The sequence below is a fragment of the Mus musculus genome, chromosome 9 (assembly GCF_000001635.26).
Source record: "Mus musculus strain C57BL/6J chromosome 9, GRCm38.p6 C57BL/6J".
Classification (NCBI taxonomy): domain Eukaryota; kingdom Metazoa; phylum Chordata; class Mammalia; order Rodentia; family Muridae; genus Mus; species Mus musculus.
In genome coordinates, this window is record NC_000075.6 from 7556950 (window position 1) to 7571016 (window position 14067).

General features: G+C 41.5%; 1 protein-coding gene and 1 long non-coding RNA gene across 2 annotated transcripts in view; one reads left to right on the forward strand and one right to left on the reverse strand.

The window, feature by feature from the left end:
- Nucleotides 1-222: 222 nt before the first annotated feature.
- The window catches only part of Gm31751, a 62463-nt gene continuing 48618 nt past the window's right edge, over nt 223-14067 (reverse strand). The window contains exons 3-4 of the long non-coding RNA XR_379096.3: nt 5930-5962; nt 223-1664 (exon numbers count right to left, since the gene is read on the reverse strand). This is a non-coding gene — a long non-coding RNA (predicted gene, 31751). The remainder of the gene's footprint in view (nt 1665-5929; nt 5963-14067) is intronic.
- Nucleotides 1480-11537, forward strand: Mmp8 (matrix metallopeptidase 8). Its single transcript, NM_008611.4, has 10 exons — nt 1480-1694; nt 3483-3721; nt 4395-4543; nt 4623-4748; nt 6111-6272; nt 7930-8047; nt 8565-8698; nt 9232-9385; nt 10241-10344; nt 10486-11537. Exons 1-10 carry the CDS (start codon nt 1587-1589, stop codon nt 10587-10589), a joined length of 1398 nt encoding a protein of 465 aa, NP_032637.3. The 5' UTR covers nt 1480-1586; the 3' UTR covers nt 10590-11537.

Sequence of the window (14067 nt, forward strand, 5' to 3'; positions counted from 1 at the left end):
GAGAAGTAGGAAAAACAGTAAAGTCCAGAATGGACTAGAAGACTGTAGAAGAAACGTACGGCCAGGTGCTTCCTTTTTAGCTCAGACCTCCATACCCAGCCTCTGCTTCTCCTTTGCTATGTTCATCACAAATTGAAAATATTCCTAACCTCTTATGTTCTAAACACTTTTGTAAAATACATTTTTTAAAAAATTCATTTTTAAAGTTCATTTTAGGGGCTGAGAATAAAACATAGTCTGTGAACTACTTCTTTCAAGAATGAAGAACAGGAGTTAGATCGTGAAGACAGGCAGGCAGGAAGAGAGCCAGTGCCCTGTGTCACCACATCATCTGGAAGCCTTCACTCACCCTCCTAGCACTCTGGGGATGTCTGAGACATCTATCTCCTTCTCTCCCTTGTCCTTTTGTCCCTGGATGTAGGCCAAAGTTTTCCACTTGCTGTGAGCCCACAGTTACTGATGGTCCAGCCTGGATTCAAATAGCAGGTTGATGAACTAGAGCCTGGTATAGGATGGGCTCTGTTTCTCTCACCATACTCATGGGCTTGAGTCCTATGCAAAGTGAGCATGTGCCTTTCCTAGTCTTCCAGCCTCTGCCTCTCCTGCAAAATTATAGCAATAGTGTGTTGCTCTGAAAGCTGTATGAGAATAGGGCATTTAGTTGTCATTAACATGTTTGAAACATTGTAAGTACAACAGATGTTAGTTTTCGTCTTAACTATCACTATCTTTGTCCTTTCTCTGGAAAAACCCACCTTATAGTGAATGTTTTAGTACATCTATAGCAGTCATGCCACACAGAAGCTGCTGTTTACGTATGTATATGGACGTGTGCATTTATTTAAAAGTGAATGTTCATGTTTTGTGTGTGCTGTAAGTGGGATTTGTTTGTTTGTTTTGTGACAGGGTCTCTAACTAGCCTGGAACTTACCAAGTAGACTAGGTTGACTGGCCAATAAGCTGCAAACACCCCCTGCCTGGCACAGACCAGGACCGAGATTATACTCATGTACCACTAAGTTCAGTTTTTTACCTGCATGCTGAGAATCAAATTCAGGCCCTCATGCTTGTGTGACAAGTACTTTCCTAACAAAGCCATCATCTCTAGATGCTGCTTTTGGTCCCCACACAAAGCCTGCTTTGGCACACGCTATCAGGCAGCAGTGGTGGCTTAGAAACAGAAGTCTTACAGGTGTGCCACCGCTTCCCAAGATGATCGCTGAACATTCTTAAAATATTGCCCCGATTAACTAGCACAACTTCCTCATTACACACAGACAGAAACTGGAAGACTGTAGCCCCCGTGCCAGCCACCTCACCCTGACAGTTTACAAAAGTAGCGATCCATCCTCTTGCTTTGTTGAATGACTCCCCCACTTCTAGGTTCCAAATCACATTCTAACATTGAAGAACTGTCAGAGTGCGGTTAGCTATGTTGCCTCATACTGCTTAGGCAGAAGTTGCTCAAGATGTAGCTTTATAAGGGACCAGACAAGAGCAGTGATTGGCAGGGGATGCTGTGAGCTTGAGGGCACTTGCCAGAGGGGCAGAGGAAGGCAGGAGAGGTTGTCTTGGAAGATAAGATTATGTTTCGCCTGAAGACACTTCCATTACTGATCTTCCTCCACACACAGCTTGCCAATGCCTTCCCAGTACCTGAACACCTGGAAGAGAAAAATATAAAAACTGCTGAGGTAAATGGGCTGTCTATCACAGTTGATTTGCCGGTGGTTACAGAATTCTGAGGGTGGCTTTCCCTTCTTAGTCTAGAAGGACAGAAAGAGATTCTTCGCATGGGTTTGCCAAGGCTCAGCATCACTTTCTGAGACTTGAAAGACTCCACGTGGTCAAGGCCTGGCCCTGGAAAATGTAGACATGAAGACAGCTGGGTGTTTTCAAGCCCAAGGAACACTACTGTCAGGCCAGCTGCAGCTGGAGCCTTTTCAGAGAGAATATTTTATTTATAAAATGAACTGAGTTGCCTACCTAATTTTTTCTCTTCCAGTATACCTGTAACCCAGTTGTTCCACGCTCTATAGGCCAGTGCTAGAGTGATAGAATACTTGCTGGTATCCCAACACTAAAAAAATGGTGGGGGCTGTGGGGAGGTCAAATTATGACCTGCCCACCGCTTCCTGTATGGATAGTTTTCTGCAGCCAAAAATACTTTCATATAGAGACGATAGATGGAAATGGGGGGTTATAATTAATTAAAATTAACACATTGTTAATCAGATTTTCCAGGACTGTTTATTAAACTTTGGAAGTTTAGCATCTCTCTTGTTTTATAGTATAAAAAAAGGCCACTTTTTTATGCAAGAGAATGTAATCACCAATTTCTTGTTCATAGTTTTCTTAGTATTGAAATTTCCGGAAAGCATAATTCTTGCTCTTTTCTCGCAATCATTTTTGTGCCTGGCACAGAAGCCCCTAAGTTCGTACTGAGGGTGGGCTGGGTTCACTTTGCAGGTGCCACTCCTCTAAGTATCACAATGACTGTGATGTTGGAGACAAAGAACAGTGCTGGGATTTGCCCACACCTGCCACATCTCAAAGTGCAAGCTCTGCTCTCTGTCACCTCCAAATAACCAGGTAGTCACATACGAAGCACAGTATATATACATAGGCTACACATGGCAAGGTAAAGAGACCTTACCATTGACTGGCATGTCAACACTTGTGAATGAGAGTGGCTTACAAGATCTTATCTTGGTAAATGAAATGCTGCTGTTGCCCCAAACATCTTTTAAATGACCAGTTCTCATTTGAAAGCCATTGCAGTAAGCCAGGACCTGTACTGTCACCTTCCCTTTGGTTCTTGAACCCTCCATTTCTCTGTGAGGGTGATTAAACCCTCTCTCCATTTAGTGAAAGAATTTTTAAGCAGAAAAGTCCTCATTTTTATAACTAACACTTCAACAGATATAAAAACAATAGTTAAAAGCCAGTACTGATTAAAACAAAAGCCATGCTGCGGACTGTATAGTAGCGGACTATATAGTAGAGGACTGTATAGTAGCGGGCTGTATAGTAGTGGACTGTATAGTAGCAGTTGGTGTGTGACTTGGATTCATTCCTCCCCTGTTGTAAGACTTTTGTTTTTTATTCAAAAATCCATGAGATCTCAGGGAATGCAGAGAATGTTCTATGGCGTTGTTCTTTCAAAATCAATCTACAAGTTATTTTAATTAAGTGAATTTCTTTTCGTGAGTGTGGGAGGGAATTGCATGCCACAGTGCACATATGGTAATCAGAACACAGTAAACTTGGAAGAAAGAGTCAGCTCTCTCCTTCTACTGTGTGGGTGGTGAGGTCAATCTTAGCTTGTCAGGCTTGACCCACTGAGCTATCCCTTCCCACAATTTCTGTTATTGTCCCTTGCCTGTCGGGTCCTGGTTTACATTCTGTGGCAACTTAGAAAGAATTGCAAAATGTCCGGAGCAATTTCACAGCAAGTACTCTGGTGTGTTTATTTTGATCAGAATTACCTACGAAAATTCTACAACTTACCAAGCAATCAATTCCGGTCTTCGAGGAATGCCACGATGGTTGCAGAGAAGCTTAAAGAGATGCAGCGCTTCTTCAGCTTAGCAGAGACTGGGAAGTTAGATGCAGCTACAATGGGGATTATGGAAATGCCTCGATGTGGAGTGCCTGACTCTGGTGATTTCTTGCTAACCCCAGGAAGTCCCAAGTGGACACACACTAACCTGACCTACAGGTGACATTCCTAGAGTCTGGGGATTCATCCACTCAGCTAGTGAGTGACAGTCTGTGACACCTCAGACATTGTTGCAGAACTTGGAAGCCACTATAGACCAATGAACAGATATCCTGCCCTTACCAAATTTGGAGGAGTAGAATGTGAGCTGGAAGCTAGCTTGAGGCTGAGAAAGCAGAGAGCCCGGGGTTCTTTCAACCCTACAGCTTACCACGTTGAGTCTCTTCAGCAATCTAAAAAGACTATGCCATCATGAGACTGTCTCTTCTAGTCAGTTACTTTTAAGTACAAAAGAGGCTTAACCATTGCTGAAGAAAACCTAGCCCTGTTCTGTATATCTTGGTAACAGCAGTAATAATACTCACTTTCTGTGTAGTATAATGTTTAACCCACAAACTAACAGCTTACAGTGTATTTAATTTCCTCAGCTACCTATAAGGCAGATCTTACTGTATCATCATCATCTTATGGACAGGGACACCAAGGCTTAAAGACAAGTAGTTACTTGTCCAGACTCCAGTCTGTCTTCAGCCCTGAGACATACACCCCTCCTGATGCTCTGTCCAAGTAGTAGTGCATTACATAAGTAACGTACTCCAAAATAGAGTGACTGTGTAGTTCAAAGGGGTTGCTAATAATAGCAAACCATTCTTACTCCTTCTCATTTTCAAAGGATTATAAACCATACGCCACAGCTGTCAAGGGCTGAAGTGAAAACAGCAATTGAGAAAGCTTTTCACGTCTGGAGTGTAGCATCGCCCCTGACCTTCACCGAGATCTTACAGGGAGAAGCAGACATCAACATTGCTTTCGTCTCAAGAGGTAGGCTCAAAGAAATTTGCTTACTCTAGCTAACCTGAAACATTGGGCAAAGGCCTAACCACAAACCATCTCATTTCAGACCATGGTGACAATTCTCCATTTGATGGACCCAATGGAATCCTTGCCCATGCCTTTCAACCAGGCCAAGGTATTGGAGGAGATGCTCATTTTGATTCAGAAGAAACGTGGACTCAAGATTCCAAAAGTAAGTGGGTCATTGTTAGATTCACATGAAGCTTCTAAATTCATCTTTCCCACCTTAGAGTCAGGATGAATACCTACTCACATTGCTATAGAATTCAAATCAATCATTTATACTTTTTGCTACTTAAAAATAAATTACCTTGAAAGTTTGTTGTTGTTGATGTTGTTGTTTTAATCAAAAGCTAAATGTTAATTTTATTTCCACTGCAGTGCCTAAATGCACGTGCACTACTGTCATGGGATAATGAAAGGAAGTAACTGGTGAACTAAAGAAACTTACCTCCTTAGCGGTTTAAGGGCTAAAGTTCTTCTTAATGCATCTTCACGTGGCAGAAGGATGAGGGCAACCAAAATAAATGACCCTGAAACCTCTTGGATGCCTCACAGCAGCACCAATCCAGACCATTTACCTCCCAATATTTTTCACTCAAGATTAACTTTCTAACACATGATTCCTGAGAGAAGCATTTAAATTTCTGCAGGCAGAGAGCTGAACATTGAAAACCACAGCTAAACCCTGCCTGGGTCCTGGGTGTTCAAACAAGGCTGGGCTAAGGAAAGCCATACTCATTTAGTACACATATTCTTTGGCAACTTGCACTCTCGATGGACAAGCTGAGTCAAAGGCTACTTAGCTCACAAAGCATGAATTTTTCAGACCCTGATCCTTAAGTCCCTCCACTCCTGAGTTTATTGTTTGACAAGGCTTGCTCTTCACATCTTTCGAAAAAGTCCAAGTACTAGGGTTCATTTGAAAAGGTATACTGTTCAAAGAGCAGCCACATTCTTGCTTCTAGCAGTCTAATTTCCATGGGCCTCCTTCTCAGCAATGTGTCTGTGCAACAAGACACCTTTGCAAGAGACTTCTGACAAGAAGGGCTGGGATGACTGAGGAGAGGAGAGGAAGCGTGGACAGTGTATTTAGAGCCTGTGCTCAGTCAGCCTTGTGTCTGAGCTGCTGCACTGAGAGTCAGGCTCTTCTGTGTCCCTTCCATTGAGACTGCCAATGAGCCTGAGGGCCAGTTAGCATGTGTGGACACAAGAGAAACAGGATTCTTCCATCCTGAGATCCATATCTCTACCACCATTTCAACAACCCTCCACATTCATAAAATGAGGGTGTTGAAATAAAGACAGATTTTATTAGTATCTGAGAGTTGATAAGAATTTTGTGTCACCTACCTTGATGCCTCCTAATTGCTGTTCTTCAGGTGCCTGAAAAGAAAAGAAAAAGATGAATAAATGAATGTCTCCTTTCTGTACAGTTTTGGCCTCAAGGTCACATCTTTTGAGATCATACAGATCATATTTTTACTACCGGTGGAGCCAATTAGGTCATTCACCATCTTTTCTTGCATTTCAGATTACAACCTATTTCTCGTGGCTGCTCATGAATTTGGACATTCTTTGGGACTCTCTCACTCCACTGATCCTGGTGCCTTGATGTACCCAAACTATGCTTACAGGGAACCCAGCACCTATTCACTACCTCAAGATGATATCAATGGCATTCAGACAATCTATGGTAAGGTCATGTGGACAACATGGTAGAACATAATAGGACTTGAGATTTGGCCTCATCAAGTTCAGTATGCAAGTATCTCTCCTTTGGAGTCTCTAGATTTTATCGACAGAGGAATCTCAAATTAATTGCTTAAAGTTGCCAGTAATAACTATAGTGTTAGCAAAAGATAGGCTGAGCCTCTAATATGATTTTGCTACATCTTAGTTTTTAATTATTAGATGTTTATTTCTGCCCTAAAGTAAAGGTTAGAGGACAGGCATGAGGGCACATATCTGTAATATTAGCTTCAGGAGTTGGAAGCAGGAGAGCCAGGAATCTGGGTGAAGCTTGGAGTACATGGTGAGACTTGGTCTCAAGAAAAGAAAAGGGGAAAGTTAGGAGAGATGTAGAGAAGGAGAGGAGAAAGGTAGGAAGAAGAGAGAAAGAGGAAGGCAGGAATGCAGGCAGGAAGAAGGAAGGAAGGAAGGAAGGAAGGAAGGAAGGAAGGAAGGAAGGAAGGAAGGAAGGAAGGAAGGAAGGATGGAAGGAAGGAAAAAGGAGGGAGAAGGGGAAGGAGAAAAGTGGGAAGACTTGGAAAAATGTATAGAGGTACTTCCCCACCATTACTTCTAAATGATGGAGACATTTTTATGCTTTCCAATTTTGTGTATTCTGAAAAGACATGATTATCCCTTTTCATAGAGCAACTGTCCTTCCAGAATCATCTGTGAAAGAATTCTTCACATAGATCCCTAAGCAGGCATGTGTAAGGCCTGGCAAGAATGTTCATTGAAGTATAATTTGTAGTAGAGGAAGGTGAAGGACCACAGGGAGATCCAACTCCTCCCTCTTGCCCTTCTGCTACCTGAAGTTACAGACAGAAGCAGGATGGGAAGGAAGAGCTTTCTCCTCTTGGGGTGGGGTTGCCCTATAAATCAGGAGTATGAGATAACGTGTCAGGGAATCTTCTCATCACAGTAGAATCTCTAAGAATAAGGAACCTCACTCAAACCTCCAATTCCCAGCCACGTGCCAGCAACTGCTTCCTTTGCTGGCCAATCTTTCCAATTCTCTTGATGATCCAGAATTTCTAAATGACAAGTACAATCCTTAGTTCCATGATAAGAAAATTCTTAAAGATATAAATTATTGTGTATTTATTTAATATTTTAAGACAGTTTCTCACTTTGTGTCCAGACTAGACTCAGATTGAGACTAATCCTCCTGTCTCAATATCCACAGTGCTGAGATTTCAAAGCCTGTGCTGCAATGTCTAGCTAAAGTGTCATTTTTTTATAGAAAAGAAACTGAGTTAGATTTATGCTATAGGATAAAAGACTAATATGAGATCTAACATTGCATTTGGATGTTGGTGAAGAACAAGGAAGTGGATTCTCAATGACAAAAAAAACAGAAAGAAGAAACAGGAGGAAGAAGGGTGGCTTAGACGTTAAAAGGAAGCATCAGATTCAAATTATTTTCCAGATTAAGTAGAAGCCATCATTTCTCTTGTGAACAGGCCCAGCCTTTAAAAGGATCATATGTACAGAGTCTGCTGTGACTTGTGGAATCAGCTAGTAACTTTTTCTTCATGAAAAGACCCTCTGCCTTCCTACATATTTGAAACACATCAAAAGCATCATGGCACTTCTACTTATTAAATTTTTTCATTCCCTAGGACCTTCAGACAACCCCATCCAACCTACTGGGCCCAGCACACCCAAAGCCTGTGACCCCCACCTGAGATTTGATGCTACTACCACACTCCGTGGGGAGATTTACTTCTTTAAAGACAAGTATAAAATTGAGCTGTCCTTCCTTTGTACATGTCTGTCTGTCAGACCTTAAAACTGACTTCAAAATGAAACACACCACTCAGCTTTCCTTTTGACCTAACACACACGCATCTCCTTGGCATTTTTAATGTTTTCTGATGTCATGAAATATTCGGGGGGAGGGGGAACTAAAGCATCAAACATCCACAAGCATCTCTGCTGTGGTTATAGTCTTTCAGCATTGGACCTATTAATTGCTAACCAAGTTAGATTTGTCAGGGTAAGAAGAGCGTGTCAAGTCAACTGGGACCTAAAAACTGTCAAGGGCTCACCAGATGGACACCACTACCATAAATTTAGGTCCTACATGAATCATTCATGTTACACATTAATATGCTGCAGAAACCATGCAAGGGTCATTTCTAGCCAAGAATCACAGAAAATAACAGCTGTCTCTTCCTGTCCCTGCCCTTCCCCACCTCCTACTCCCCTCTGTCTGTCTGTCTGTCTCTGTATGTGTGTGCTTGTGTTCCTTTAGGTACTTCTGGAGACGGCATCCTCAGCTGAGAACAGTTGACCTCAATTTCATATCTCTGTTCTGGCCCTTCCTACCCAACGGTCTTCAGGCTGCTTATGAAGATTTTGACAGAGACCTAGTTTTCCTATTTAAAGGTAACATCCTACTGTCTCCTCCTCCTCCTGTTCTTCCTGAAGAGCAGGGCAGAACTTCTCTCTGTTCCACAGCCCATTCAGAAGGGACATGCCAGGAAGAGCATGATACTGTCAGGCTTGGGCCCCATCATGGTCAACAACTTAGTGAATTTTCACAGGCTGGACCCTCATTTAGCTCTTAATATCGTCCTCAACAGATGCAACTGCATGAGACAATCTTTAGTATTTCTCTGCCCTCATCCTAGATATGATCTCCTAAGATACCTCAAGGCTGTGGTTTAGTTTCTGTACAGAAGTCACATCAGGAAAGACCTCTAGCTTGGGGACCATGAACATCAGGCTGTACCAGTTGATGTTTTTCAGGTTCAGGAAGGACCTATTAGGACTACCACTGCACTCTGCGCTCCACTGTGACGTCCTTGTCTTTCTCGGATTATCTGTTCCATTTTCATTACTATGGGATAACAAAGTGCTGTATGCTATATTGTAGAAAGAAAGAGCTTTGTTAAGGATTTTCTCTGAATTGTTGGCAGGCAGACAGTACTGGGCTCTAAGTGGCTATGACCTGCAGCAAGGTTACCCCAGAGATATATCCAACTATGGATTCCCAAGGAGTGTCCAAGCCATTGATGCAGCTGTTTCCTATAACGGGAAGACATACTTCTTCATAAACAACCAGTGCTGGAGGTGATATGAATGAATTTTTTCCATTAAAATTGAAATATGTGTTTTTTTGCTCTATGTACCAAACATCAACACAGACATCGTAAGACTAAAATCCACATGATCATTTGACAGCTTAGTGAGGATGTAGTCTTTATCACAGTGTGGTATTGCCACTGGTTTTAAATTTTTCATTTTTATCAGATAAAACACCTACACAAATATGCTGAGGATTCTATATCATGAGATGTTTCACACCCTCATAACACACTAGAGTGGGATATGAGAAAGAAGTAAGTTGATATTATGAGTTGAGTTCTGATATTCCCAAATGAATGCTTTCAACATCATTTACAGAATTTGGTGCATAAGAGGAACTTATTAAAATATGAAAGCAAGAGAGAAATTATCTGTAGAAAGGAAGACGACAGGTGGGTGAAACTAAAAGGAGGACAATGGAGACATGAATATAAATAAACAATGTATCTATGTAGGAAGTGTTGTAATGAAGCCCATTACTTTCCATGCTAAAAAATACTAATAAGTGCATTTATTTTCAATATACACACATGTACATATATACATTATTCATTATTTTTGCCAGATAAGTAAATTATTTAGAAAATATAGGCTACAGTTTTGGGAAATAACCCCTTCCTCAGCAATCAGAATGCTGCTTTAGAATCAATGGCATTCCTCTGTTTTCTAAACAAAATACCCTTAGGTAGAGACGTTAAGGTTCCTAATCTCAGCCAATGGGACACAGTGAAGACTTAGTGTGGACATGTGTAAGAGAGTACTTTATGACTTATACAAATTAGAATAAAACTGTCATTGTGTAGATTGTTTTTAAATCATGTGATATTTTGTTCTCGTTAGATATGACAATCAAAGAAGATCCATGGACCCAGGTTACCCCAAAAGCATACCAAGCATGTTCCCAGGAGTAAACTGTAGAGTCGATGCAGTTTTCCTGCAGGACTGTAAGTGGGGGAAGTTAACAGCACTGTTAAAATCTTAAAGTAACACATTTGCATTTCTATATCCTGTTTGGTTTATTTGGTGAGAATTCAGTGAGAGCTGAGATCTATAACCTAACTTGGACATGTGTCTCTTTCTTACAGCCTTCTTCCTCTTCTTCAGTGGACCACAATATTTTGCATTTAATTTTGTCAGTCACAGAGTCACTAGAGTTGCAAGAAGCAATTTATGGCTTAACTGTTCATAGAGTTGAGCAATGTCAAATGTCCTTGCACGCACCCTATGAGGACAAAAAGGGAAGCTCAGTCTGTATACTCATCCCACGTGTCCTGCCCAGACTTTCCTCAGTGGTAACTAACTCTGCAGCCCTCTTCGAAGAACCAGCGTTTGTAATCTGGCATTCCCAGCCATGGCTAACTCCTTCTGCATATTCCGTCCCTGGTTCGTGAATGCATCACAAAGAGAGCAAGCCGTTTACTACCTTACTCTTCACTATTTCATTATCTGCTCTTCTGCCTTCTAAAACCTTTTGTTTTATTACTTGCTTATCTAGCTTCAAATGTTCCTAAATCTCTTCAAACAGGGAATCTAGCATTGGATTTTCATTACAAATGAAGATTATAAACACATAGATATTATCCCCTTATCTGTACAGAAAAAAAGTGCTGTTATTTCCTCCGTTGGAAAAATATGAAAAATATGTAATGTGTGTTGAATCATGCCCCTCTGCATGCCAGAAAAAAAAAAAAAAAAAACATTGAAATCTTAACCCCAGCTGTTTATCTAGCTGTTAACCAGAGTCTTTGAAGATATAATGAATTATGTGTAAATGACAAGACAGCCTTAAACAGGGTTAGGATGAGCCATAAGTGCATACATATGTTCTTATAAAACGGAGTGAGAGGTGTGGATGTCACTCAGAGATTAAAGTTTTTTCCTAACATGTTTTATTCTGAGGAGATTTGGGAAGAATCAGCAGAGGTATGGGCACATGATAGAAGAGACCAAGCAAAGAGAACCAGACACTGGAGGGCTGTATCTATAAATCTATTTGCCAATAAGTTCCCAGGCAGAGGCAGGTAGGAGGGGTTTAAAAAAAAGGACCATTCCTTTCTCAAGCACATTCCAGAATTGAGGCACTTGTTGATATGGGTTTTCTGGCTTTTGTGAAAAAATAAAGTTGTTATTCTGCTCTATTGAATGTGTATTGTTTGTTAAAGAAGCAATAGGAAGCTGACATAGTACATCAACCCTTAAGACCACTATGTGGTGTTGCTGCGAAGAGGAGTGCCTAACTAGCATGTGTGAGGTCCTGGATTCAATTCCTGGGAGAGGGATTTTAAAAAACAAAAACAAAACATAATAGTAACAAAACAAAAACAAAAATACCACCATCAAGTTCATTTAGAATGGATTGATACCTCTCCCCAGGTACTTATGTAGCAAAGGGCTGCCTTGTCTGGCCTCAGTGGAAGAGAAGGAGCCTAATCCTGTAGAGACTTGATGCCTCAGGGTAGCAGGGAGATACCTGGGTGGGGGACACCCTCTCAGAGGCAAGGGAAGGGAGACAGGGAGGGGGCGACATTTGAGACGTAAATAAATAAAATAATTAATAATCTTTAAAAAAAAGAAAATAAATCAACACAAAGTCAAATCAAAGGCCTGCTTGGTGACCATGAGGCACTTCCCAGAACAGCAACAGGAGAGGCCACCTCCTAGCTGCCCTCCCTGATCTCTCCTTCAATGTCAAACCAGTAGGCACAGCCAATCAACTTCAAATGCCATATTCCTGGAACTTCCTGATAGGACAGTTTTTACAGATATAAATGCAAGATACTTCTGTGAGCTGCTCATGTGAGTTTGCTGACCCAAATGTTTGAGATGAGAGTTTAGTTCCTGCTATTTTGTTGGCCATACTTCGGAGTCACGGGCATTTTTTTAGGCATCGTATTTATGTGAGCACAGAGATACAAAAAGCTAAACTTAGATTTCAAAGGACAAGGTTTCTCTGCACTTGTTTTTAGCTTATTCAAAAGTAAACCCTGTGCAAAGACCCTGATGCAATTATTTTGAAAGGGCAGCATGATTCCAGGTCCACTCTTTGCAGGGAGAAGGAAAAGAGGGGGGGGGGGAGCTCAGCGAGTGTCACCAAGGTTTTTGCTATGGGGATCTGGCTGTGCATCCACCTACTAAGAATCCCACAGGACACTTTATACTGGAGTTGGGAAAATTCTTTGCCATTTCTCAGGCCCTAATGGGAGAGAATTATTCTGGGGTGTTTAATTACTAAACTTCTAAACTATAACTCTGTGCCATGCCAAACACAGAAACATTCATAGTTTCTCACAAGAAGGCAAGTTGCATAAATCAGAGATGTGCTGTCAGCGATATCTTCTACCAGATTTGTATCTAGAAGGTGGTATGTAAGAACCTCGGGGGGGGGGGGGGGGGTCTGCTCTGGAGAAACTTAGCCATCTGGGAAAAGCAGGTATACAGATGCTGACCCTGCAGGAGCTTCAGTGTGGCTGCCCCAACATTCTCTACTGCTTTTGCAATCCAGTTTCAGTGTTATTGCACAACCAAGACTTTACAGTTTTACGTACAGACAGGTACGGCATGTACCTAATTCTCACCCAAAATTTGTAGCTAACTATTGAGTGGTGTACTGGCTAGTTTTGTGTCAACTTGACACAGCTGGAGTTATAACAGAGAAAGGAGCTTCAGTTGGGGAAATGCCTCCATGAGATCCAACTGTAAGGCATTTTCTCAATTAGTGATCAAGGGGAAAGGTCCCCCTTGTGGGTGGGACCATCTCTGGGCTGGTAGTCTTGGTTCTATAAGAGAGGAGGCTGAGCAAGCCAGGGGAAGCAAGCCAGTAAAGAACATCCCTCCATGGCCTCTGCATCAGCTCCTGCTTTCTGACCTGCTTGAGTTCCAGTCCTAACTTCCTTCAGTGATGAACAGCAATGTGGAAGAGTAAGCTGAATAAATCCTTTCCTCCCCAACTTGCTTCTTGGTCATGATGTTTGTGCAGGAATAGAAACCCTGACTAAGACAGGTGGGGTTCCTCAAAGAATATTAAGAACTTTATTTCTCTTCCTTCCTTGTTTTATGCTACCTGCAATGTAGGTTCAATAGCCATCTTTTGAGAAACCACACAGCCCCTGATGTAGAGAGGTGATTCACTCTAGACGCCACAGACCAAACCTCGGCTGCTCTTACACAAACAAAATATCACTTTGAGTTTTATTAACTATCTGCTATTGTGCATTTTCCTATTGTGTTCAATTAAATCTCATCACATACCATAGAAGCCTGGAATACACCCTGCCTCCTGTAAGAAAGGTCTCCAACTCCCCACACCCATCCTTGGGTACTAACAGCTTCTCAGATAACTTTCTGTCCCAGAAGTTCCAAGCAGATTGCACAACATAGTTAACAAACATTTGAAAGTTGGCAATGTGATAAACAGACATCCAACAAGAAACTCTGAGAAACCAGAGACAATTCTGGTAGAAAAAAGCAAACAGTTGCTATAAGAATGTTTAACATGTGGAGGAGAAAAAAGAAGTTGGGGGAGGACTGGAGGAGTGGAGGGATGAGAAACTGGTTAGGATATAAAAAACAAATAAATTTTTAAAAAGAATGTTTAACACCATTACCATAAAAAAGACATTACAAAAAACATTCAAATATAATACTAAAATAAATAATAATAACAAACA

Bases quoted from the DNA above. Each gene is read 5' to 3' on its own strand.
- Mmp8 (NM_008611.4), top strand. From the start codon at position 1,587: ATGTTTCGCCTGAAGACACTTCCATTACTGATCTTCCTCCACACACAG. The intron at 1,695-3,482 runs GTAAATGGGCTG...TATTTTGATCAG, and splicing joins AAAATATAAAAACTGCTGAG to AATTACCTACGAAAATTCTA. The intron at 8,699-9,231 runs GTAACATCCTAC...AATTGTTGGCAG, and splicing joins CCTAGTTTTCCTATTTAAAG to GCAGACAGTACTGGGCTCTA.